This window comes from Dipodomys ordii, unplaced genomic scaffold (genome assembly GCF_000151885.1).
Source record: "Dipodomys ordii isolate 6190 unplaced genomic scaffold, Dord_2.0 Scaffold156, whole genome shotgun sequence".
NCBI lineage: Eukaryota > Metazoa > Chordata > Mammalia > Rodentia > Heteromyidae > Dipodomys > Dipodomys ordii.
This window is the reverse complement of record NW_012267372.1, coordinates 2108590-2133473: the sequence shown is the minus strand read 5'-3', so window position 1 is coordinate 2133473 and position 24884 is coordinate 2108590. Positions and strand designations below refer to the sequence as shown.

Here is a 24884-nt window from a genome sequence, read left to right as displayed (position 1 = left end):
TAGGCACTGGAATATGAAATTTTTTTTTCAGGGAAACAGACAGGATGGAAAGAAAGACAACTTGAACGCCCACCTCATCCCTCATCCCCCTTTTGTCTGAAAGCTGTACCTTCCCCTTGGCCGGGGAAGAGGGAGATCCAGAGCGGAAGAGAGTGACAGGGCTGGGGAGGGGGGGAGACTTGTGAGAACTGGAACTTGGCAAAATGGCCTAGCTCACCCGTCAAAGGGAAGAAAGAGGAAGGTATAAGGGGCAGAAAGTCACCCCTGGGGTTTCCCCCTGAACTCTCCCCCAGCTAGGAGGGAGGAAGGAGGTTAAAGCAAGACCCCCTGCCCAGGTGTGGAGAGCTAGGGGCCAGAGGGAAGGGGGGAGGTATGGTAGGGACACATTCTGTTGAGCACAACGCTAAAAATTCTGTACATCCTTTGGATGAAGCTACTGAATATTTGGTGTAAGGTTGTTCAGGCCCTTTTTTTCTTTCACCTTTTGGAAAAGGACATTTGGCAGATGGTTCTGGGCCCTGGGCCTTCTGCCCCAAGCTATGCCCTGTCTCCGCTGGCTCAGGGTTGGGGCAGCCAGTAGGCTGGCACATTCTTTTTTTTTCCTTCTCTGTCCCCCCATCTTGGGGGGAGGCAGGTGAGGAGTTGGCCCCACAGCCAGGGCTCTGCGGCGGTGTGAGGTCCGGCCTGCCGGAGGCTGCTCCGCTCCTGGCTGAGGTTCTTATTTGGTGTCGTAGCCGTGAGAGTGAGCATTATGAACTCTGGCTCACAACTGATTTTTGGTTTGTTTGATTTTTGTGAGGGATTTTTTTTGTGTGTTTTTTGTTTTTGTGTTTCATCTCTGGTTCCTTTGGGGCAGCTGGTTTCTGTTGTGATTATTTTTGGTTTTCTTTTTTGTTGGTTTCTTTCCTTTTTTTTTTGGTTGGATTTTTGGTCTTTCCTCCCTTGTCACTCTTGTTCCGAGGACCCGCTACACCCCTACCACTGACCTCCTTGCCCTCTTCCAGGCAGGGAACAGAAGTGGGGGTTCAGAGGTGTGGGAGGGGAGGCATGGTGGGCCCTCACTCGGGCTTGGACCCTGCCTCGGGCCCCCCTGGACCTCCAGGGGTCTGTGCTGCTGCCTCACTGCAAGTGGAGGAGGAGGACGAGGATGAAGAAGAGGAGGAGAGACCAGGAGACTTGCTGGAGATGGAGGCTGCCACAGCTGCAGCTGCTGCTGAGACCAGGCCCACACCCGGGGGGGCGCTGAGCAGGGGCAGCCCCGCATGGTTCAAGAAGAGTGGCGAGGTCACCAGACCGGGGCTCCCTGGGGCTGTGCTGGCCGCCCCCAGCACCAGGTTCCCGCTGCCATCAAGGCTGGTAAGGGGCAGGGTTCCACCAGAGGCCAGGGCTGGTGGGGAGAGAAAGAGGCCGGGCTGGGGACACGCCAAGCCAGGGGAGAGCTTTGCCTCCCAACATCCTGGCCGAGTGCCTCCCATCTGTCCCACTGACCCCCATCAGCACCCCTCACACCTTCCCCAAAGGCACAATGGGGATGAAGAGGCGAGCGATGCAGTGAGCGGGGGGCAAGATGGCATGGCTGGAGCAGCAATGGGGGGCTCGAGGCCCTGGGAGGGGCAGGACTGGTGGCGGTGAGAGTGACATGAAGCAGCACGCACCTTGGATAGTGGCCAAAGGGTTGTTGCTCATGAGGGCTGGACCCAGCCCGGAGCTCAACCCCACCATTGTGCTTCTGCAAGAGCAAAGCAGAGGCATTAGCGGGGGATTGAGGGGCTGGCACGGAGCTGGGGGAACTCCCCCTCCCACCCTAAAGCAGCAGCAACCTCCCACTTGCAACTGTACACTTACCCCGTGCTGGGGCTCAGGCCTGACAAGCCAATTGCTGAGTGGCCGCCTTGAGGGCTGGGGTTTGTGCTGTTGGTGGTGGTGGCTGGGGGTGGGGGAGTGACAGAGGGGATGGAATTGAGGGGGGGCGCGGCCCCACCCCCGCCCCCACCCCCTCCAGCTGTCCGGCTGGGGTGGAGTGTCCCCACGGCTGAGGATAAGGTAGTAACTGCCAGAGACACAGAGAGAAAGAGAGACAGAGGTGAGGTCATCAGCATGCCCGTGAGCTGGGGTCAATGGCTGCTTATCCCCTAACCCATGCTGGGGCTCCTCAAATCAGAATTGATCAGGACCTTCCCACCCCATCCCAGAGCCCAGTCCCATGGTCAGCGCTCTGCCATGTAGACAGCAGTCAAAATAAGTACAGTGAGAGCAGCGGCCACCTACTGAGCCCGTGCCCTGGGCCAGAGAGTTGTTGCTGTGCCTACCACACCCTGAACCACGTTTGACTTGTACAAGAATTGGACATCCAGGAGGCAAAGACTATGATCCCGGAGGAGCCAGAGAAGGGGCATGGGCGTACAGGCTATGGGGGAGGGACTGAGGTCCTGCCTTGGCTGGCACAGAGATGCGTGGCTATCCCTGATGTATCCTTGGGTTAGTGCCCTAACCTCTCCAGTCTTCAGCCACCGCATCCAGGAAATGGGAATAAGTATAGGACCTAACTCATAAAAATGGGCGTAAGAATTAAGTCAGTACTGCTAGGCTCTCTCTAGTACTTTACAAACCTTAATTTGAGAGGGACCATATAATGTTTATTTTATATCCAGCAAGCAAGTAGTACTGGAGTTTGAACTCAGGGTCTTGCACTTTCTATATAGATGTTCTACCACTTGAGTGATGCCCACCTCCCTTTTTTTGCTTTATGTTTATAAGGTTTCTCAATTTTTCCTGGCCAGCCTCAATCCACAATCCTTCTACTTTTGCCTCCTAAGCAGCAGAGATTACAGACATGAGCTACTGCACCTGTCCATTTGTTTTTTAACAGTACTAGGGATGGAACCCAGAGTCTCATTCATGCTAGACAAGCATTCTGCCATCAAGCTATACTCGCAGCCACTATACTCTTGAATGCATATGCTTGCACATGCATCTTCTGTATGTATTACACATTCACAATAATTTAGAAAAACTGATACTTGGAGAGGCAAAGAACCTTCTCAAGTTCACCAAGGGTCTCTTGCAGAGACCAAGGACAAAAACCTGTGTATTATTTTTCAACAACCCCTTTTTTTTCTCTTCCCTCCCTCCCTCTCTCCTCCCCTCTCTCCCCTCCCCCTCCCTCTTTTGCCAGTCCTAGGACTTGAGCTCTGGGCCTGAGCACTGTTCCTGAGCTGCTTTTGCTTAAGGCTAGCACTCTACCACTTGAGCCACAGCTCCCCTTCCAGCTTTTGGTTGTTCATTGGAGATAAGAATCTCATGGATTTTCCCATCCTGGCTGGTTTGGAACTGTGATCCTCGTATCTCAGCCTCCTGAGTAGCTAGGATTACAGGTGTGAGCCACTGGCATCCGGCTCAGCAACCCTTTCCTTTCCTTACAAATTATAGAGCAGATCAGAACCTGGCTGCTCTGACAGAAGAGTGAAGCCTGCCCCCTGTCCTTCCCATGCCCCACCCGACCCCAATAATCAGCCCTGAGGTCCGTGGCCCACCAGAGGCACAGGTGGGGAACCTTAGGCTGCAGCCGTGCATGTGCTTTCCCATCCCCCTCACTGTCTGCTGCCCACTCTGACCTGTTGTGCTCAGACTGCTGGAAGCTTGGGACAATGGTAAGGTCCCTGCACCCCCTTGAGGTGTGACCTGGGGAGAAAGGAAAGGTGGTTAGGCACTGTCTCTCAGCGATCCCCATGACACTCCTGTGTACCCCACTTCTGCCATCCTGCCCTTGGCATGGGACTGGGAAAGAGGGGGCTTTGGGTACACTGTTACTTACCTGTCCTTCCCTGTGCTCTAGATCCTCTTTGTCCTCACATTTGCCCTGAGGACCCTGCCCCACAAACACAGCTCGCCTTTGACCCTATCCAGGTTGACTAGTCCTGCCCACCCTGTGTTCTTCAGAGATAAGCTACTGCCCTCTGCGTGCACCTAGAACAAACACACCTGCCCTTTGAAGAGAAGCTGCTGATCCAGGGGAAGCTGTGTGTGCGCATGAGTGTGTATATGCAATGGAAGGATGAGGATAAATTCCCACAAGTATGTTTGTGAGAGTGTTGGGGTCCTCCACCGGGCTCCTTTGTGCCTCCAGTCTCACCTTTCCATCAACCCCAGAGCTTGTCTGAACTTGACCCGGTCCTTCCTCAGCTCAAAACTTGCTTTTCGCTCCTCACTGCCCATGGTTTAATTTCAGACTCTACATGAAACTTGGAGTATCAGCTCCTGCTCCTCCCCAACCTACACCCCATTTGTATGTGTTGTGGTTCGAGCCATACTAAATTGAACTGGAGTTTGTCCAAGCAGGCCGGGCACATACCTAGGCCCTTGTATACACTGGATCTTTTGCCTTGGGGACCCTTGTTCACAGCGCTGCTTAAAGCTGCTTAACACTTGCTCTCCTGTTCTTTATGACTCAGGTGGTCCTTCCTCCTCTACTCCCTGGGAGTAGAAGACTCCTTTCTGGGTGCCACAGCCCTTTCCACCAATGGATATAGACAAGGTAGAATTAAAACTGTTCAGTTGTGTCTGCTGTGGGTGGCTGAAGATATCTCATGGGTCTTTTTTTTTTTTTTGCCAGTTCTGGGGCTTGAACTCAGGGCCCAGGTGCTGTCCCTGAGCTTCTTTTTCTCAAGGCTAGTGCCCTACCACTTGCGCAACAGCTGCACTTCTGACTTTTTCTGTTTATGTGGAACTGAGGAATCAAACCTGGAGCTTTGTGCATGCTAGGCAAGCACTCTACCACTAAGCCACATTCTTAGCCCTCATGGGCCTTTAGATGTCCCTACAAGGTATATAAGTGCCTCCCCCATCTTTGTATGGGCATGAACCTGTGCATATCCAGACTGTATTAATTTATCTCCATAGGACTGTGACCCTCCCTGTGACAACTCTGTTGGCCTCGGTGACTCTGCATCTACAGGTGCTTATAGCCATCATATAAACCCATAATTCAAGTTGAGTGTAGTGAGGCACACCTATAGTCCCAGTATTTGGGAGGCTGAGGTATGAGGATTAAGTGTTCAAGGCCAGATTGGGTTACATAGTAAGTTCAAGGCCAACTTGAGCTACACAGGGAAATTCTGTCTCAAACAAACAAAACAACCTCCCCCCCCCAATTCCCTCTGGAAACATTGTGTCCTTATGTGGTTGTGCTCCATATCCCAGTCCATCCCAAATGCCTCCTCTGCTGGCCTCTGTTCTAGACTCCGGACAGCCAAGTAGGTTTGTTTGCCTGTTGGGCCTGTGCTCCCTGCTCCTCTAGCCCCTCCCTTCCACTGTGCCCGGTACCAGATGGGGGCTGTAGCTGGTGGGCTTCCCCGGGCTGGGCAGCATGGGGGCCGCGCTGCAGGGGTTGATGCGTTTCTCCTTCTGGCGCCGGTTGCAGAACCAGACGCGGATCACTTCCTTCTCCATGTGCAGCTGCTCTGCAATCAGCAGGATCTCCTCTGAGGTAGGCTTCTGGTTCTACGGGTAGAGGGCTCGTTAGCGGGGCGTCCCTTCCTTATGACTCTCCACTGGGACACCTGGGGAGGGTGGGGGTGGTGACTCACCGCTAGAAAACTCTTCTCTAAGGCGAAGCGGACATTTGTCTCGATGCTGGTCCTCTTCTTGCGTCTCCGGCCGGGCAGCCCGTCGAAACCCATGCTAGGGCTGCTCAGCTGGTTGGGGCTGGGAAGGCTGGAGTCTACAGACATAGTCTCTGTGCCCAGGAAGAGACGTGGGGTGTGAGAGGCTCTTCCCCGAGTTGCCCCCCTTCCAACCCCATCCCCAGCCTCAGTCCAGGCCCACCTGCATCATTGAGCCACTTCTCTAGGAGGGGCTTGAGTTTGCACATGTTCTTGAAGCTCAGGTTGAGGGCTTCAAAGCGGGAAATTGTTGTCTGGCTGAAATCGTTGCCATAGAGCTTGCCCATGGCCAGGCCCACATCGCCCTGGTAGGGGATGGGAAAGGAGAATCAGGGAGGGCTCTTCCACCAGCAGGCCATGCCCCCACAGTCATCCACACCCCTTGCCCAAGTGGCCATGCCCCTCATACCAACCACCTCCCCACTGCATACCTGCGTGAAGCCCAGCTTGATGCGGCGTTGCTTGAAGGTGCGGGCAAACTGCTCCAGCTCCTCCAGATCACTGGGCTCCTCGGGGTGGGATGGTGGCTCCAAGCATTTAGGGGGCTGCGGGTCGGGCAGCATGTGGTGGGTCAGTATGATGGGGCAGGCAGGTGGGTGGGATGCCAGATAGAGGACAGCTGGGAAGGTGTTCAACCAGGGCTGCTGTCTCTGATCCCTCCCTTTCCTTCCAGCCTCTTCCTTCAGACTCCCTGTTCCTTCACACTCACTGTCAGTCCTGTTCAAGGTTTGACTGCTACCCTATGTTGGTCCCCTTATTGCCTAGAACTCGCTATACTTTATTTTTTCTGCCACAAACAGTTTCATTCTCTTCTCCTCCAGAAAACCTTCTGCCACAGAGTTTCTGGGAAGCTTAGAGAGTGAGCATGGCTTATCTGAGCTCCCACAGTAAATCCCTGGTAGTGTAGGGTTGGGCCTACTGCCCTTAGCTTCCTGTGTCTGTGGGTGGGCCAACAAGAGAGGAGATCTACCCTCCCCCCCCCACCTCCCCCTTCACTCAGTTCTCGGCTGACCCTGCTGCCCACTGGCCTGGCACACTCGGTGGGCAGTCTTACCTGTGTGGGAAGCCCAGCCCGAGGCTGGGAGGTCAGAAGAGCTCCCTGGGTTTGCTGAGGTAGCTGGAATAGATTTGGCGTCGGTAGCAGGCCTGGAGAACCAAGAAAGAATACACAGGCTGAGCCGGAAGTGGGAGGGGAGCCCAGATCCAAGGGGGCACAGGGAGGCTGTGAAGGGTGGTCTTACCTGGCTGACTCTGCTGGGCCTGTGGCAGCAGGAACTGAGCAGGTGGCTGGAGGTGGTGGCCTGGCACAAGCACCAGCTGCTGAAGCTGGAGGAGCTGCTGTATGTCCTGACAGGAGTGGATGGACAGAAAGACAGCCTGAGTTATCTGCCCTGCATCAGCTAAACCCATAGGGCTGAACTCAGAGACCTGGCACTTGGACACTGGGCAGTAAGCCAGGCTCCATGGGGTTCCAAACATCACCCAGTGGCTTCTCACTCTCAACCATGGGACTCAGAAAGTCCCACCTGGATGACCCCAGGGAGGATTTGCTCTGTTTGCCTTTTCCTTCCTGATGAAATATTTGTCTTGTCGTATGTTCACACAGAACAAATAGACCTGTTTTAAAATGTAAACCAGACCCAATGTTTCCTTTTCTTTCCCTTAAAACACCACCAAGGCAAATGATAGGACATCTAGAATTAGCTTTAAATGACTCCAGCAAATAGTGGGTATGTAAACTGGTACGACCACTTTGGGAAATTCTCTGGTAGTGTTGTGGTTTGAAAAAAGAAGGGATGTTGGAATTCTAGCCTCAGGACTTCAGCATGTGAATTCATTTGGAAAGTAGGTCTTTGTTGCTGATCAAGTTAAAATGGGTCAGCAGGGTGGGCTCTAATCCATGATGGCTGATGGTCTGATCAAAAGGGCAGATTTGGACAAAGAGATGACTAGACAGGAGGGGGGGAATAATGGGAAGAGACACAGGGGAAAGATGACCATCAGTAAGTCAAGAAAAGATGGGGGCAAGGCTCTCATGATATACAGTGCATGCACGAAGCCCTGGGTTCAATCCCTAATACAACACCACATACACACACCCACGTGCGCGTGCGCACATGCACGCACGCACAAACTGTTAACTCATGTTTCTCCCTAGCATGACTCTCAGTGAAAACAACTCATTCTCCCCAGAAGCCTGAAAGACAAGTGTCCAAGTGTCTGTGATTTTCATTCTGAATCAACAGGAAAAGAAACAACAGAGGATGGGGAAAATGCATCCAGGTTGCAGAGGGTCTCATAGTGAGAGGTTCAGATGGAGAACCTTTAACCAGAGCCCATTGAGCTACTTGGGCTGAGTCATAGTGTTCAGCTTTGATCCCTTCCCATTTCTTTCTCCACCATCCAGTCTATCTCCACCTCCTCCTACCAGCTTCCTCCTCTCTCTTTCTCTCTGTTGTCACTGTCCTGACCCATGTATTGGGACCATCTGCCCTGGACAACTCATTCTCCTTGAGCAGCAGCCAGAGGGATCTAATACAATAGAATTCTGAGCTTACACTCTGAAGTTTTTGGCATTTGACATAACCTAACACCCTCTTCCCTTCTCAGAATTAAACACACACACACACACACACACACACACACGCACACCAGCAAGTTGAGCATAGTGGCACAAATATGTAGCCCCAGCACTCAGAAGGCTGAGGCAGGAGGATCACTTGAACCTATGAAGTTTGAGCCCAGTCTGGGTAATATAGCAAGACCCAATCTCAAATAATTTTTAAAATAAAATACACAGAATTGCAAATGGAATGAATTACACTGAGATGCAAGTATATTTCCAATTGTGACACAGTTATCTGCCAGTTTCTTTATAACAAGAGCCAGCAATAGCTATGATGATAACTGTAATTTCAAAGCAGTGAGGAATGAAAACAATATTTTGCGACCACAATGACTAGAGTGGAATATGAAAGCCTCTGTATTCTGTTAGTGGCAAAGTCCTTGTCACAAACTGCGGCCAATTTACATTGACAGTGAAGGGAAATACTACATTTTCAGTCAGAGGATATGAAAAATTGAGACCTCTTTTTTTCCTGTGCAAGGTCTGAATTCTATCCTCAGGCCTTTCTTGGGTGGTCTATAGACTCCTGAACAAAAAAAGCAGACAGCATGAGTTTTTGAGTTCAAGCTCTACTATGCACACATGTGCGTGCATATATGTGCATGCACACACACATACACAAATTATTCTTGTAATCTCAGCTTCTCAAGAGACATAAGGAGACAATTAAATCCCCCATATGCATAACTAATATAAAATAATAAAAATAAATAGAGGAGGAACAAGATCCAAGGCCAGCCTTGGCAAATGCAAGAGACTCTATTGGAAAAGCAAACTAAAAGTACTAGGATGTGCGGCTCAAGTGGAAGCAATTTTCAAGGCCCTGAGTTCATTCCCCAGTACCATAGATAGATAGCTAGATAGATGATGATGATGATGATGATGATGATGATGATGATGATGAAGATAGATAGATAGATAGATAGATAGATAGATAGATAGATAGATAGATAGATAGATAGATAGAAAAATATAAATAGAACCATAAGGGCTTCTACCAAATTTAATCACATTTGTTATAGAATCTAGCTCTGCTACAGCCTTACCTGTCCCAGGCCTCTGCTTTCTTCTTCCACTTCATGCCGTCCTAACTCTAACTCTAATCCAGCCACAGTGATCCTGTTCCTGAACCCAAGAAAGGTTCCCTGCTCAGTTCTTCCTACTTCACATACATTTGGCTGGTCCCTCCTCTTCATCCAAGGCTCCAGCAAATGTCTGGCCTCAGAGAGTCCTCCACAGGCCACCTGCTATGATAAGGGGTCTTCCTTTTCCTCTGTCGCTTTTTATGTCATCCCAGCCTTTTCTTTCCCACATGGCACTATCTGCTTCTGTCTATCTTCTGGAGAGCGGGTGTCAGCTCCATATGTGAATGAATGAGATCCACCCAGAAAGGAGCCTCAGCATGGTGATGGTATTTGCTGACTAAAGGAATGAGACACACAGATTTTTCTGGGTAAAAGAAAAGGTGATTGGGATCAGAACTGAGGCTAACCAGTAGGGGGCCCCATTTCTTCACAATTTAGAGGCTGCAAGACTCTCTGAAGCCACTTGGGGGTGTGTTGTCACAGTCAGTGCAGAAATTACAGTAAAGGGACAGATGCCCAGGAAGGGCTTCTGGTCAGCCTATTTTGTGGATTAATTTCCTTGTCCCTAATCTGTGAGGAAAACTAGCCCAGAGGGCTAGCACACACCATTAAAGCTGAGAGGGGAAGGGACCAAGCCTATATTCTGCCAATATATTGATCGCTGCCAGTACAAACAACCTAACAAGCGATCACTAAAATTTCCATGAATGAATGGGACAAGCCCTCAGAGCAGACCAGCTATGCTTTACTGAAGCCAGAACTTTGGTCTCAGATGGGACAAAAGACAGATGACATGGGTGAATGGGGCGGGGGTGGGGGGTGGGGGTGGGAGGGAGGGGAAGGGGCAATCAATCACTTTCCTTTCTGGGCTGGGTTCTACCTTAGGTGGGGGAAGGAACAAGAGAAAGCCATGAGAATGAACTTGAGGAGGTCCCAGCCCCAGAGCCACCAGCTGCAACACAGCCCAGGTGCTGCGCTTCACTCCAGTGCCCAGGGCAGAGGGGCCAACCCCCACAGAGCCTCACCACCATGGCTGGGATGGCTGGTGCTGGCAGGTGAGCCTACTCTCACTTGCCATCTCTAATATGGTAAGTGGTGATTAGTTCTGGTCACCCCATGGCAGGACATTTTCTCTCTCTCTTAGACCTCAACCTTCCTAACATCCAAGACAGTGATACAAGTACTTTTGGAAAGATTTGGGCCTTAGAGTCATCACTACCCAGTGTTTTTGTTCCTCCCTCCCTCCTTCCTTCCTTCCTTCCTTCCTTCCTTCCTTCCTTCTTTCCTTCCTTCCTTCCTTTGTTTCTTTTTTTGAAGCTTGAACTCAGAGCCTGGGTACTGTCCCTGACCTCTTCCATTCAAGGCTAGCACTCTAGGGCTGGGAAGGTGGCTCAGTGGTACTTACGTTACATACATGAGGCCCTGGGTTTGATTCCTCAGTATCACATGAGCATAAAAAGCCAGAAGTGGGCACTGTGGCTCAAGTGGTAGAGCGCTAGCCTTGAGCTGAAGAGCTGAGGGACAGTGCCCAGGCCCAGAGTTCAGGCCCCATGACTGACCAAAAAAAAAAAAAAAGCTAGCATTCTACTACTTTGAGCAACAACTCCACTTCCAGTTTTCTGGTGGTTTACTGGAGATAAGAGTCTCATAGACTTTCCTGCCTGGGCTGGCTTTGAACAGTGAATCTCATATCTCAGCCTCCTGAGTAGCTAGGATTACAGGCATGAGCCACCGATGCCCAGCCCAGTCATTTCTTTCTGAGTGCAGTTTTCTGATCTACGAAATGGGGATACAAGTGTTTAATTATTCATTCTTGCTTTGAGGCCTGAGTATAATCATTATTCAAAGAACACTTTGTGGTACCGGGGATTAAAACCAGGGTCTTAATTATGTGCCTTACCACTTGAGCCGCACACCCAGCTCCTTTGTTTGTATCTTTGTTTTTAAGACAAGAGTCTCACTAACATTGCCCAAGTTGGCCCCAGACTTGTTCTCCTCCTGTTTCTGTCTCCAGAGTAGCTGGGATTACAGGTATCCACCACCTTGCCCGGCTTCAGAGAGCACTTTGGAAATGGCAAAATAAATCTGAAATTCAGAGCCCTGGCTGCCAGTGCTCTTGAGAGTGTCTGTCTCACCCATAGCCACCCAGGCTCTGCCCAGTGTCAGGCGGGGACATCTGCCTGTCCACTCAGTGTCTTCACTTGCATAATTAAGAGAATCGTCAAACCCCACCACGGCCCAAAGAAAGTCTTAGTTTCCTATCCTAGCTTTCCAGAATGCCTGTCTCCTGCGTCCCTGCTCCCCCCTCCCCATCCCAGCCCTCGCACACCATCTTCTCCAACTCAGGAAAGGACCTCATCACCACCTTGGAGGAGAAGCCAAAATTCTAGGAGGCATCATTGACCTGGTCTCACGTAAAGCAGAGGCCACACCCTGCGCTATCATTTTCTGGGGAGCGATCCACCCTGTCCCCTACCTAGGCACCTGCACGGGCTTCCTACTGCCCCCCCCCATTCTCTTCCCAGCCCCTGCGGTCCACTCTCCCCACAACCTCCAGAGGAGCTTCCTAAAGAGCCAATCAGGTCATGGCATTTCCCCATTTCACCACCCTGGCCCTAGCGAACACAAGGCCCTGGGTTCATCCCCAGTACTGCAAAAATCACAGAGACAAACCCCAAGACCTCCCATCAACCTTGGTACACTTTCAAATTCCTCGTGGGCCTTTTCCCTCAACTTCCATATGCCTTCCCTCTCCCCAGGCTGCGCCAGCCATACATGTCCCTCTGTACCTTGAACAAGCCAAGCTGGTTTTCACCTCAGTACCTTTGCACTTGCTGTTCCCTCTTCCTGAAATGCTCTTCCCCCGGCTGCTTTCATGACTGACTCATTCGGCCCTCTGCTCTCAAAGGCCGAGCTTCGTAGTGAAACCTTTCCTAACCACCCATTACACGGGGCTCCTCCCTTTCCGACACTGCCTTGTTTCATTTTCTACATCACACTTACTCTGAAACTGTCCTTTTTGCTGGCTCGTGTATTTGTTTACTGTCTGTCCTTCCCCTCTGCTGAGGACATAGGGTTCTCAGGGGCGGCGACCACTGCCTTGTTCACAGTTGGCCCTGAATGGACACCTAGCCTACACAAAGGGCTTAATAAGTGCCGGTTCCATGAATAACCGCACTATGGTTAGTCACTAGAGGACTTTCTAAAGGGGAGGGTGCGTCCAGTGTGGGCCCAATCTCCAAGGCTAGCCTGCTCTGTGGAGCCCAGGAAGTCCTGGCCATTGGGGAACCATCCACAGGGAGAATGCTAACATTCCATGACAGACATGCACCTGAAGATCCCAATCCAGGGACCACCAGCCCCAAGGCTCCGTGCATGCACTGGCTACAGCCAGGTCTGGCACTGCTGGGCCTTCTTCAAACACCAGGCCCCGCTTCTTCCTTCTGGGTGCTGACCTCTCTCAGGCGCAGGTCACGAGGGCCCTGGGGCTCACATTGCCTTTGTGGGGAGCTCGTGGGTACTGACTTTACACTCACTAGTGCACATATTTAACTCCTCTGGGCAGTCACGTGGCAATATTCCTTGCCCTACCACCCTAGTGGGTTTCTCTGGGAAACCTTCATTCACTAGGCCCTACCAGCCTTAAAAAAAATTTGTTTTGTTTTCTTTGTTGTTGTTGTTTTTTATTTATTTATTTATTTTTGCCAATCTTGGAGCTTGAACTCAAGGCCAGGTCACTGTCCCTGAGCTTTTTTTTTTTTTTTTTTTTGCTCAAGGCTAGCACTCTACCACTTGAGCCAGCACCACTTGTGGCCTTTTGTTTTTATGTGGTACTGAGGAATCGAACCCAGGGTTTCAAGCATGCTAGGTACCACTAAGCCACCTTCCCAGCCCTTTGTTTAGTTTTATTTTCTGTCCTATTAGAAAACTAGAAATTCTTTTTTGCCACCTTTCGAACACAAAAGAATGTTTTAACGCTTACCACTAAGTTTTCAATCAGTGCCAACACTTACACTGAAATATTTCTCTGGAGAGATATTTTCCCTTTCTGTGATTGAAAGCCAGCAATCTATCATCACCTGATTAGGCAGTAAACATCCATGTAGCTCTATCCCAAAGTAAAAGACAGTATGCTGGGTGTTGAACAAATTATCCAATGGAATTGTAACGGTCCCTCCATTGGTACATGCACAGAAACTGCAGGAAGAGATCTTGCTAAACTGTCTTCTAACCAGAAATTATGGATGAACTTTCTCCCTTTATACTTGATATGATTTAGAAGTGAAAAGAGTTTCTGGGTGGTTTAGAGCTTTGTATAACTAGGTGGCATGAGCCACCAATGCTGAGCCAGCTGCGCTTTTAGCTGCTTACTTCGGAGAGAAGGTCTCAAGAACTTTTCTTCCTAAGTTGCCCTCAAACTGATCCTGCTGCTGTTTTCTGCCTCCTGAGTAGCTAGTAGTATGGGCCACCACCAGTACAAGGCCTTTAGTCTTTTTTTTTTAAGTATTATTTTTTTAATTTATTTTTTAGTGGTACTGGGATTTGAACTCTGGGTTTTGCACTTTCTAGACAAGCACTCCTACCACTTGAGCCACAGCCTTGTCCCATTTTGCTTTAGTTTTGTTTTGGATACAGTCACACCCTTTTGCCCCAGGGGTTGGCATCAGATGTCAGTATCTCAGTTTTCCTACCTATACCTGCCATTTAGTTGGGATGGCGGGAATGAAATGCCATTCCCAGCCTATTCTAGCCTTCTTGGTGCGTTTCAGGTGAAGCATTTTGAGTGGTCCATTGTGTTTCTGGTTCACTTTAAGTGGAGAGGCCCCACCTCCACCCCAGGGAGAGCAATCAGGGCTGTGACTCACATTCAAGTCCCAAGCTTCCTGCCAGGTGGCCAGGGAATGTTTGTGAGATGGAGCAAGAAGGGAATGGAATAGGCAAGGGAACTAGAAGAGAGGAAGGCGCAGGAGCGGGGCTCCAGCCCAGAGAGATACAGTAATGGGCAGCTAGGGCCACAAGAGCGGTGGCCTGGCCCTGTGTGGCACCAAGCAACACAGGAGACACAGAACAAACCACTGTGGGAGAACCAGAGCCACAGGGCAACTCAGCCACTGAGAAAGAAATCTCTGAAACAAACCAGGTCCTGCTTTGCACTTGCTGAGGATCACAGGGAGAGACTGAAGGCCTAGGGATACAGAAAAGAGGCAAGGACTGGCAGAGAGACTTTCAAGAATACCCTGGCAATCAGATAGCAGGTGGCAGAGGGTCTGCCTGCTGAGGGGGGCAGACAGGCCCAGGGGAACCTGGGGTTCATGAACACAAGAAGTATCTGTTGCTCCTGGGGTGATGTGACCTGGCTGGGCCTTCAAGCTGCTGGCCTCTCCTCCTTCCTCTAGAATTTGTTCTCTCTGTTTCTTTAAAAAGGTCAGGAATTCCTTCTGGACTTCCTGGAAACTTCCTGGAGGCAAAGACTCTAGAGTTGGGCCTAATGATGAAGAGGAGCTGTCAGATAAAGAAGGGAGCAACTCTAGGTAGAACAGGAGTAGAGCTCCAAACTCCTGGTGTTGCACATTGAAGGGCTGTGGCCTGTGTGCGCACTATGAAGCAAACTAGACACCTGCTGCTGGCGCCTCTGGTGGCCCAGATGGGAGGGGCTGGGAGCCATGCGTGAAGGACAGCTAAAACAGCAGCCATGGGCCATATGGTTAGAGACCTGGGCTCACAGGCCAGCCCTGATACTAAGGCTCTCAGTGTGACCTGGGCATGTCACCTTGCCTCAGGGAGCCTGACTAAGGTGAAGGTTTTTGGGTTCAGAGGTCATGCTGGCATAGTGCATAGACTATAGTTAACAGTGTCTGTGGTGAACAAGAAGCTGACAAGGCTGTGTTTGGAGGCCTCATCGTGGAGACGAGTGGCGGGATTTCAGAGTGTCTCTAGGGGGCTAGGCAGGATGCTCTAAGCAAGCAAGAGATTGGCTCCGTGCTCAGGAAAGTCCCGCGTGGGAACATGGGTAATGGGATAGGCAGGGTGTCTGGAAGGGTGAGCTGGCAGGGACAATCTCTAGGGGCCCTGGTACTTGGTTTTGTAGCATAATAATGCTTGGTTAAGGGAAGTTAGCAGGTTCCTTCGCTGCAGGATTTCTTGGGACTTTCACCATCTTAAAATACAATTGTAGGTCTGGGAATGTGGCTTAGTGGTAGAGTACTTGCCTAGTATGCCTTGGGTTCGATTCCTCAGTACCACATACCCAGAAAAAGTCGCAAGTGGTGTTGTGGCTCAAGTGGTAGAGTGCTAGCCTTGAGCAACAGAAGCTCAGGGGCAGTGCCCAGGCCCTGAGTTCAAGCTCCAGGACTAGCAAAAAACAAAAACAAAAACCCAGAAACAACAACAAAAAATTATAGACTCAAATGATTTTGGAGACCAGAAGATGAGTGAGTCATGGAGAATGCCTGTCAGATCAGTAGCTGTCTAAACTCCTATATTGTAGGCACTGATGATCTACCTTGGAGATTATTGGCCATTATTGAATTGAACTGGTCCCCCTCAAAAGATAGTTTGGGGTCTTATGACAAAGTAGGTACTGGCATAATGACTGGGGTCCTTACAAGAAAGGGAAATTTGAGGAAAGGAAAGGGAACTAAGGAAGTTGGGTGCCACTGGTTCATGCCTCTAATCCTAGTCTGAGGCCAACCTGGGCAAAAAAGTGTATGAGACCTCTTCCTAACTATGGAATGGAGATAAGATATGCCTGTCATCCCAGCTATAGTAGGAAATGAAAAATAGAACTATAGCTCAGGTATGCACTTGAGCAGGAAGTGAGACCCCATTTCAAAGTTAACCAGTAAAAAAAAAAGGCTGGAGGCAAGGCTGAATGGTAGAGCACCCGACTAGCGAGCAGAAAGCCCTGAATTTAAAGTCCAGTAAGAAAGGAGAGAAAAGGAAAGAGAGAGTGAGATAGAGAGAGAGAACCCTGACTTTGAACTTGTGGCCCGTGGCTGGAGGTCAGCCCCTCCAGCACACCCACTCTACTGCATCCGTGCAGAGTGTGGCTTCCGTGGCCACCCTTACCTGTGCTGTGAGCTGGATGGGCTGGGACAAGGTGAGCTGTGGGGTCCCTGGGGGCTGGCTGGCAGGCTGTGGTGGTGGCAGGTCGCCTCCCCCAGAGGAGGTGGGGGGCTGTGAGGTGGAGGAGGAGGCAGAGGCAGAGGAGGAGGAGGAGGAGGTGGAGGAGGATGCAGCGGCAGCGGCGGCAGCGTTGGCGGCGGCGGCGGCGCTGGACTGCTGCACGGCGGCGGCCAGCAGCTGGGCCTGGGCCTGCTGCAGGAGTAGCTGCTGCTGAGCTGGCATCAGCGCCGTGAGCTGTGGGCAGGCGAGCGGGCAGATGGCGGGAGAGGGTAGGAGCAGAAAAGGCAGAGAGCGGTTAGAGCCAAAGCCAAGCAGACAAGAAAACAAGTCTTTGAGGGGGAGGGGAGGGGAAGAGAGAGGGGCCAAGAGGCAGATATGAGAGAGTGGCCATAGTCCTGGGGGGACTGGTGGGTGGTATGTGCCCCACCCCTGTTCTTCCCCAGTGTACTTACCCCAGCTAACTGACTGCCCGTCAGCATGAGCTGGGCCTGGGGCAGATGTGGCTGAGCCGGCTGGGGGGGCGGGGGTGCTGCTTGGGCTGAGTCACCACTGGGGTCTTCAGCCTTGATCTGGGGGGGAGAGAGGCAGGGTCCGGGACCCCAGAATGTTAAGTGGAGGCCAGAGAGAATGCCCACCTGTGAATCAAAGAGAGGGCATGTGTGTGGCAATGGTAACCTTGGGCTGGCGCAGGAGGAGCCAACTGGAGGATGAAAGTGAGGCTGAGGCTCAAGCCTCCAACCAGTCCTCTAGCCTCAGTTTCTCCACCAGTCACCTACACCCAGACTCCTTCCAGGAGAGATCACCTTTGGGGAGTACTTTTCTCCTCCGGAGTCACTTGCCCCATCTAAAGACTAGGAAATGGGGCCACTGGGAGTCTGGAGGAGCAAAAGAAGGGGCTCTGGCACTCACACCCCTCAGCCAGAGGTATATCTCTTTTTCCAACAGAATGCAATTTTGTTGAAAGGGTATTAAAACAAAAACACATCACTTGGAACTTGGGCCACAAACTCAAATAGTTATGGAGACGAGCACCGGTATAATGGGTGGCATGGGCAAGGGTGGGTCGGGTGGGCTGGAGGAACACTCCCACCCAAAGGGGAGGCCTGCTCAGCTCCTACCCTGCCCCCCACTGCCACTCATTTCAGAATGTGAAACAGGAACACTGCAAGGGAGAGCGAAGCAGCGTGCGGATCCTGGGCTATGGACAAACCACCTGTGGTCCAGGGCTACAGAGTTCCAGCCCTCAACCCTGGAGGTCCACCAGCCCCTGACTGTCTCTCTGTTATCTGTATCTTATATCGTGCACAGAGACCAGACCAGCATCAAGCCTTCTTGCCTTCCTCCTCTCCTCCAAGCCAGATACAGCTGGCCATGGCTGAAAGGAGCAAATAAGACACAGGAGGAAGGGGAGAGGCCAGGAGCACAGGATGGATCACACACCTGAAGGGCCACAACGGGGATCAACCTTCAGCCCAGTGTCCCAACACTATTCTGGAAAAATCCTTCCCACAGAGAGGGAAAACAACTTGTATAAGGTGACACAGCCCATTAGTGGGGCAGCAGTAGGGTGGGGGGAGATTTGAAAAGCAGATGGAGACAGATAGAGGCTCAGGAATGGCAAAATGATCAACAGTGAGCTCTAAATTATGGATAAAGCATGAGAAGCTTTAAGGAATGAGGAGCCTAGCAGGAAATGACACTACCAGAAGTCAGAGAAGGGCTGGGGATGTGGCTTAGTGGTAGAGCACTTGCCTCACATGCATGAAGCCCTGGGTTCAATTCCCCCCCAGTACCACATAAACAGAAAAAGCCAGAAGTGATGCTGTGGCTCAAGTGATAGAGTGCTAGCCTTGAGCAAAAGAAGCTTAGAGATAGTGCCCAGGTCTGTCCTGAGTTCAAGCCCCTGGACTGGCAAAAAAAAAAAGAGTCAGGGGAATGATTCTCCCTGGCAAGGACATGAAGAACCCCCAGAAGGCCAGTCACATTCTGCTGGGTTTTTTTTTTTTTTTTTTGCATATTTTGTTTTGTTTTTTTCTTTCCTGGTCCTAGGGCTTGAAGTCTGGGCCTGGGTGCTATCCCTGAGCTTCTTTTGCTCAAGGCTAGCACTCCACCACTTGAGCCCACAGCTCCACTTCTGGCTTTTTCTGAGTAGTTTATTGGAGATAAAGAGTCTCATGGACTTTCCTGCCTAGGCTGGCTTTGAACCAGTCTCCTAAGTAACTATGATTACAGGCATGAGTCACCGGCACCTGGCACATTCTGCTTCTTGATCTGATAATTGGCCCCAAGAGGTATGTTCAGTTTATGTCATATTTCAATGTGAAGAGTTTAAAAAAAAGTCCCCATAATGTTGATGGTCCAGTGGCTCATTTCTATAATCCCCAATGACCTGGGAAGTAGAAATAGAGAGGATCAAAGTTTGAGGCCATTCCAAGAAAAAAGTTATTTAAATCTTCATCCTAACAAATAATCTGGGCATGGTAGTGTATGCCTATAAACCCAGCTAGATAAAAGAATCATGGTCCAAGGCCATCCCCAGGCAAAAATGTGAGACTGTATCCAAAAAGCAACTAAAGCCAAGGGTGGGGCTCAAATAGTAAAGCATCTGCCTAGGAAGTGCAAGACCCTGAGTTCAAATCCAAGTACTTTCAAAACAAATATATTGAGTGCCATGGTGAGAACACTATTCTCATTTCAAGTTTTTAAAAACTCTTTTTGGCTATCTAAGAAAGTCTCTGTGTAGCTGACAAGGTATGGTAATATCACAACTATATGGGAAGTAGAGATTCAAGGCTGAAGATCCAAGACCATGGGTTGGGAATGTGGCTTAGTGGTAGAGTGCTTGCCTCCCAAGCATGAAGTCCTGGGTTCAATTCCTCAGTACCACAAACACAGAAAAAGCCAAAAGTGGCACTGCGGCTCAAGTGGTAGAGTGCTAGCCTTGAGCAAAAGAAGCTCAGGGACAGTGCCCAGGCCCTTGAGTTCAAGCTCCAGGACTGACAAAAAAATTCTGAGGCCAAACCCAGGAAAAAGTACATGGCCCTATCTGAGAAATAACTGAAGGACTGGAGTGTGGGCTAAGTGGTAAAGCACCCACCTAGGAAGTGCAAGGCCCTAAACTGAAACACTAGTAACTGTCAAATAGAAAAAGAAAAGCCAGAGCTAGGAATGTGGCTTAGTGGCAACGTGCTTGCCTAACAAGCATGAAGCCCTGGGTTCAATTCCTCAGTACCACATAAACAGAAGTCAGAAGTGGCACTGTGGCTCAAGTGGCAGAGTGCTAGCCTTGAGCAAAAGAAGCTCAGGGACAGTGCCCAGGCCTCCTGAGTTCAAGCCCCAGCACTGGCAAAAAAAAAAAAGAAAAGTCTGAGGGAGGGGATGGTAGGGGGAAAACAATGGAGGGGGTAACAATGTTCAAGAGGAAGTGTACTCATTACCTCACTCATGTAACTGTAACCCTCTGTATAGTATCTTTACAATAAAAAAATTAAAAAAGAACATATATACATATATATATATATTTGTAAAAAAAAAAAAGAAAAGTCTTAAGATGTCTTAAATATCTCTCCAATGTTGGCTAAATCTCTCCTTCTAGCTGACGGAGAACAAGCCTTAGACCCTTGAGCACATAGAAGACTCTGGGGTAAATGGTAATAAACATTGTATTTATTTCCATGGCCTACGATTCTGTTTTTCCATTCATCAAATTTCCATTTAAAAACCATTTATTCAAGCTGTCCAAAAAGAGAGGCAGTGTATGAGTGGATAATTGCTGAAGCTGATAGATGAGTTCCTGGAAGGTTTATTTTCATTATATCCTGTCTATTTTTATATCAGCTTCACATTTTTCCATAATAAAGTGTTTTTTAACTGAGCCACTTAGCAAAATTATTATGTAAATAATTGTACACGGCTATATGTCCAAGATGATGCTGGGAGCACATGAATCATGGGAGGAGCACATGAATCATGGCAGCGGGAGAAAGACTGGTCCAGGACAGATGGAGAGAAATTGAGAGGCAAAGGCTAGGACCAGAGAAACAGGCTGAGCTCTGAAGCGAGCCAGGTCTGGGAAGGAGAGGACAACCCTTTTGTTCCCTCTGTCCCACTGGCTTCTCTGGTGAGGAAAACCAGCAAAAACCTGATTCAGCTCAGGAGAGGAGGTGGGAGTGGGCTTAGGGTCTCGGGTCTCAGACACTAGAGCCGCAGGTCAAGGGCCACTTTTCTCCTCCAGGCACTGATCAGCGTGCTCAGGACAGAGGGCTCACAAAGCACTTTATCCTCCCCTCGGGGCATACCAGATGTGGAAGGGACCTCACAGCCCCTCCAACCTAACTGCCCTCCAGCCCCCACCAGTGTCAGAGAAGAGGAAACTAATAAAACCCAGAGAGGGGAAGTGACTTTCCCATGGTCACAGAGTAACACTGTGGCTGGGTGGAGAGCAGTTCTCAGCCTCCCACCCCATCCCTCAGCCACCTCTGGTCAGGGTCAAGGATTTTGCTCCTGTCTCCTCTGGTGCTACCCCTCGGGTCTCCGGAGGTTCCCCGCCCCCCTTTGCACCAGGATGAAGGACACAGACCCCAGCACAGGGCCTCATCTGGATTTGGAATCTGTACCACTCAGCTGCTTCAAGCAGCTCTCCATCACCCTCTCCTGCACCCCTACAGCTGTCCTCACTGGGCCTCCCCCCCTCCACCTGCAATGCTGGCCCCCTGAGGGTATGTGTTGGAGGGCAGGGGTAGTCAGGGAAGTCGGGATGGGGGCGGGGCCCTGGCTTCCTGTTGTTCAGCACCCTGGGACTCTGGGGGGGATTTCCCTTACCGCCCCCACCCCCCCAGGGAAGAGGAAGGAGTTGGGGTGATTCATAGGCCTGGGGAGGGGATCCTTGGGTGTCACTGGACGCTTTCACAGGCCCTGGGTCACGCCTAGCTCCCCACCCCCAGACACCCTTCCCCCCAGTGTTCCCACAGGTGCACTTACCTTGGTGCTGGGACCAATTGGAGACACAGCGAATGGGGAGGCCTTATTCTGGGGGTTCTGCAAAGAGAAAGTGGGGTCAGGGAGATGGGAAGAGCATGATGAAATAGCTTTAGACACTGCCCCTCCCGTCCTCCTCCCCTCCATGCCCCGTGCTCATCCTTTCCCTTCTGACCTGATGGTTAGTGTCTGGTCCATTTCTTTCAGTGTCTACAAAGAGAAGGAATGGATATGGTGCCATCAGTCATGCTGGCATCCCCCCCCTTCACCTGTGCCCACTCCCTGACCCTCCCCACTCACCTGTGTGCTCTGACGGGGAGTCCAGACCTTCCTTCTCGGCCTCCAGGGGCTTAGACATTCTTATTTCTGGGAAGAGAGAAGGATGAAAATGGGGAGGGGGAAAGGAAGCCAAAGGGTTCCTCTGCGAACACCCCCAAACTCCCCTTCTCCAAACTCCCCCCTCCCCGCCTCCGCTACACACTCATATCCTAGCCATCTTTGAAATGAGGTATTCGCGGTTCCGCTGCCTTGGCCTGGTAAAAGCCAAGACCGTGGCCCTTAGGCCCCTAAAACCTTTATCTCATTTAGCCTCACATCACTCCAAAAAGGGGCTTGCGGGTGCAACCCACCTTAAGGCAATGGGGCAGGGTGGGAGAGTTCCTGAGGAGGCTGAGGAACAAGTGTGACCTCTGTCTTCTTCCCACCGACCTCTGGCCTCTTCCACTACCCCTGTGGGGCCTGGGCTCCCGTCCTGCCTCGGGGCAGGTTTCGAGTGAGACATGTTTTCCACTCTGAGTGGGGCCTGGGAGATGTAATGGGGCTGCAGTGTCCCCAAAGGAAAGAGCTGTCAGATTTGGGTGTGATTCAACCGCCCCGGGGCCCAGCACTTTCCCATGCCCACCTCACTCCACCAGCCTTCCTCCTGTGTGCGGGTTACAGCCCTCACAACCCCACCCCTCTGCTTCCAACCAAGACTACAGCCTCCAGGCTAGTCCTAGCCCTTCAACTCCAGCAGTACCCCAAAGTAGTGAAAGCCACCTAACAATCAATGGAACAAATGTTCCAGCGGCGCAGGCTCAGCTCACACAGGGGAGGAAACAGGCTCCAAGAAGGGGGTGTTGCCTCACCCAAGAACATGGCAACAGGGCAAAGGGGCCCCTACTACACACAGTTCTTTGGGACTCCTGCTTGTAATCTGAATTGCTTCAGTCTAAGGGGCCTCCGTCTTCCTCCACATCTCATCTCCGACAGTCCTTTACCCAAGCTCAGTCTGATACTGACACCCACTCTTCCCGGCCCTGGACCCCAGCACCGATCTCAGTCCCAATGTGTGCCCCAATGGCTCAAGTCTTTCATTTGACCTTGAGGCCCAACATAACCTCAAACTGTGACCCTACCTCTATCAAAGGAGCTGTCCAACTCAATTGTGCCAGGCACTCAAGTTATTTAAGGATAACTCGGTAGGGCTGGAGTGTGGCTTGAGTTGTAGAGAACTAGTCAGTAAGCAAGCAAAGCAAGTGTGTGGCCCTGAGTTCAAACCCTAGTACACCAAAAATTAAAAATAAATAAGCTGGGGCTGGGAATGTGGCTTAGTGAGAGAGTGCTTGCCTAGCATGCATGAAGCCCTGGGTTCGACTCTTCAGTATCACATACATAGAAAAAGCCAGAAGTTGGGGGGGTGAGGGGGGAAGGATGGGAAGGGATGGGAAGGGGAAACAAAGGAGGAGGCTACAATGCTTGGTAAGAAATGTATTCATTATCTTGCCCATGTAATTGTAACCCCTCTGTACAGTATTTTCACAATAAAAAAAGAAAAAGAAAAAGCCAGAAGTGGTGCTGTGGGTCAAGTGTTAGAGTGTTAGCAAAAGAAGCTTATGGACAGTGCCCAAGTCCTGAGTTCAAGCTCCAGGACTTGCAAAATAAATAAATAAGTAAATATATAAGCTGGGTATGAGTGACACACTCCTGAAATCCTAGCTACTCAGGAGGCTGAAATCTAGGAGATGGAGATTTGAAACCAGCCAACACAGAAAATTACAGGAAACTTCCATGTCCAAAATAACCAGCAAAAAGCCTGGCTGGAGGTGTGGCTCAAATGGTAGTGAACAAGCAAGTCAAGCAAATATAAAACTCTGAGTTCAAACCGTGGCACTGACAAAAATAAATATGAACAAACAGACCAACACAGCTCAATTGAGGGATTTGAAGAATTACACAATGAAAAAATAACATTTAGGAATAGTGTAAGCTTTACTTGATAGGGTTGGAGGCATTTCTCAAGCGATAGAGCACTGCCAGCAAGCACAAGGCTCTGAGTTCAAATCCCATTATCAATTATTAACAACAACAACACTTGAATTACCCAAGTCATGTTTTTAGATTCTAGATTTAAAAGCCAGGTCATGTATTGCTGGTGCAAGTGTAAACTGAGACAAGCACTATTCAGGAAGTGGATGAGACACACCCCTCCCTTTGACCCTGCACATCCATTCCTGGGCATCCACTTAAAACATGCACCTGCCACCAAAGGGCCCCCAGACAGGTGTTGTCTCAACCTTTCTATAAGGGATCCAGCCTGCAAAGAACCCAAGGGCCCACCAACAGGTGAGTGGGTAAACCAGTGTTGTCTGTCCATTCAATAGAACACACTACAATAGTGAAAAAAGAACAAACACACTGCAATAATGAATAAACAACCAAGTCCAGGTGCCAGTGGCTCACACCTGTCATCCTAGCTACAGGATCCTGGGACCTAAGGCTCATAGTTCGAAGCCAGCCTGGGCAGTAAAGTCTATGAGACTCTTATCTCCAATCAATTACTAAAACAAAAACAAACACAAAAAACAGAAGTGGCTTTGTGGCTCAAGTGGTAGAGCACTAACCTTGAGCAAAAGAAACTCAAGGAAAGCACCCAAGCCCTGAGATAAAAAAACAAACAAACAAACAAAAAGAACAAAGTTCTGCTCTGTGTACCTTGTTGAATCTCACAGATCGAAAGTTACCATACACAAAGTCAAACATATAGTTTCCATTTCAATACACAGAGTTCAAAGCCAAGCAAGTCTTCCCTGGACCACTAGGTGATGAGTGGCTTGCTTCTCTGGGCTCCCCAGCTTTTGAATGCCCATCACGCCCTGACCCACCCTGGGCAGTGGGCCTCTTCCCACCCCTCACCCCTGACTATGGGTTCCTTGCAGTTCAGTGGAGTCATCACTGCACAAGTCTCCACTGTGTCTCTCATTCATTCATTTATATATATATAATATTTATTTTATGACCATTTATATATATATATATATATATATATATATATATATGCCAGTCCTGGCCTTGAACTCAGGGCATGGGCACTGTGTTTCTTTGGCTCGAGGCCAGCACTCTACCACTAAGCCCACTAAGCCACATTCCCAG

General features: G+C 50.3%; 1 protein-coding gene across 7 annotated transcripts in view; it reads right to left on the bottom strand.

Moving 5' to 3' along the window:
• Positions 1-24884, bottom strand: part of Pou2f2 (POU class 2 homeobox 2) — a 30309-nt gene continuing 5425 nt past the window's right edge. The window contains exons 2-15 of one of the 7 annotated variants that reach the window (XM_013032700.1): positions 21774-21839; positions 21649-21683; positions 21477-21533; positions 16949-17065; positions 6902-7007; positions 6715-6806; positions 6092-6205; positions 5824-5965; positions 5586-5734; positions 5323-5499; positions 3615-3681; positions 1846-2050; positions 1656-1729; positions 1-1387 (exon numbers count right to left, since the gene is read on the bottom strand). In XM_013032700.1, coding sequence (XP_012888154.1) covers positions 1059-1387; positions 1656-1729; positions 1846-2050; positions 3615-3681; positions 5323-5499; positions 5586-5734; positions 5824-5965; positions 6092-6205; positions 6715-6806; positions 6902-7007; positions 16949-17065; positions 21477-21533; positions 21649-21683; positions 21774-21839 — 1730 coding nt within the window. In that variant the 3' untranslated portion in view covers positions 1-1058. Of the gene's footprint in view, positions 1388-1655; positions 1730-1845; positions 2051-3614; positions 3682-5322; positions 5500-5585; positions 5735-5823; positions 5966-6091; positions 6206-6714; positions 6807-6901; positions 7008-12194; positions 12344-16439; positions 16725-16948; positions 17066-21476; positions 21534-21648; positions 21684-21773; positions 21840-24884 lie in introns of those variants that run through there. The other 6 variants (XM_013032703.1, XM_013032705.1, XM_013032702.1 and 3 more) reach the window with 6 other exon arrangements.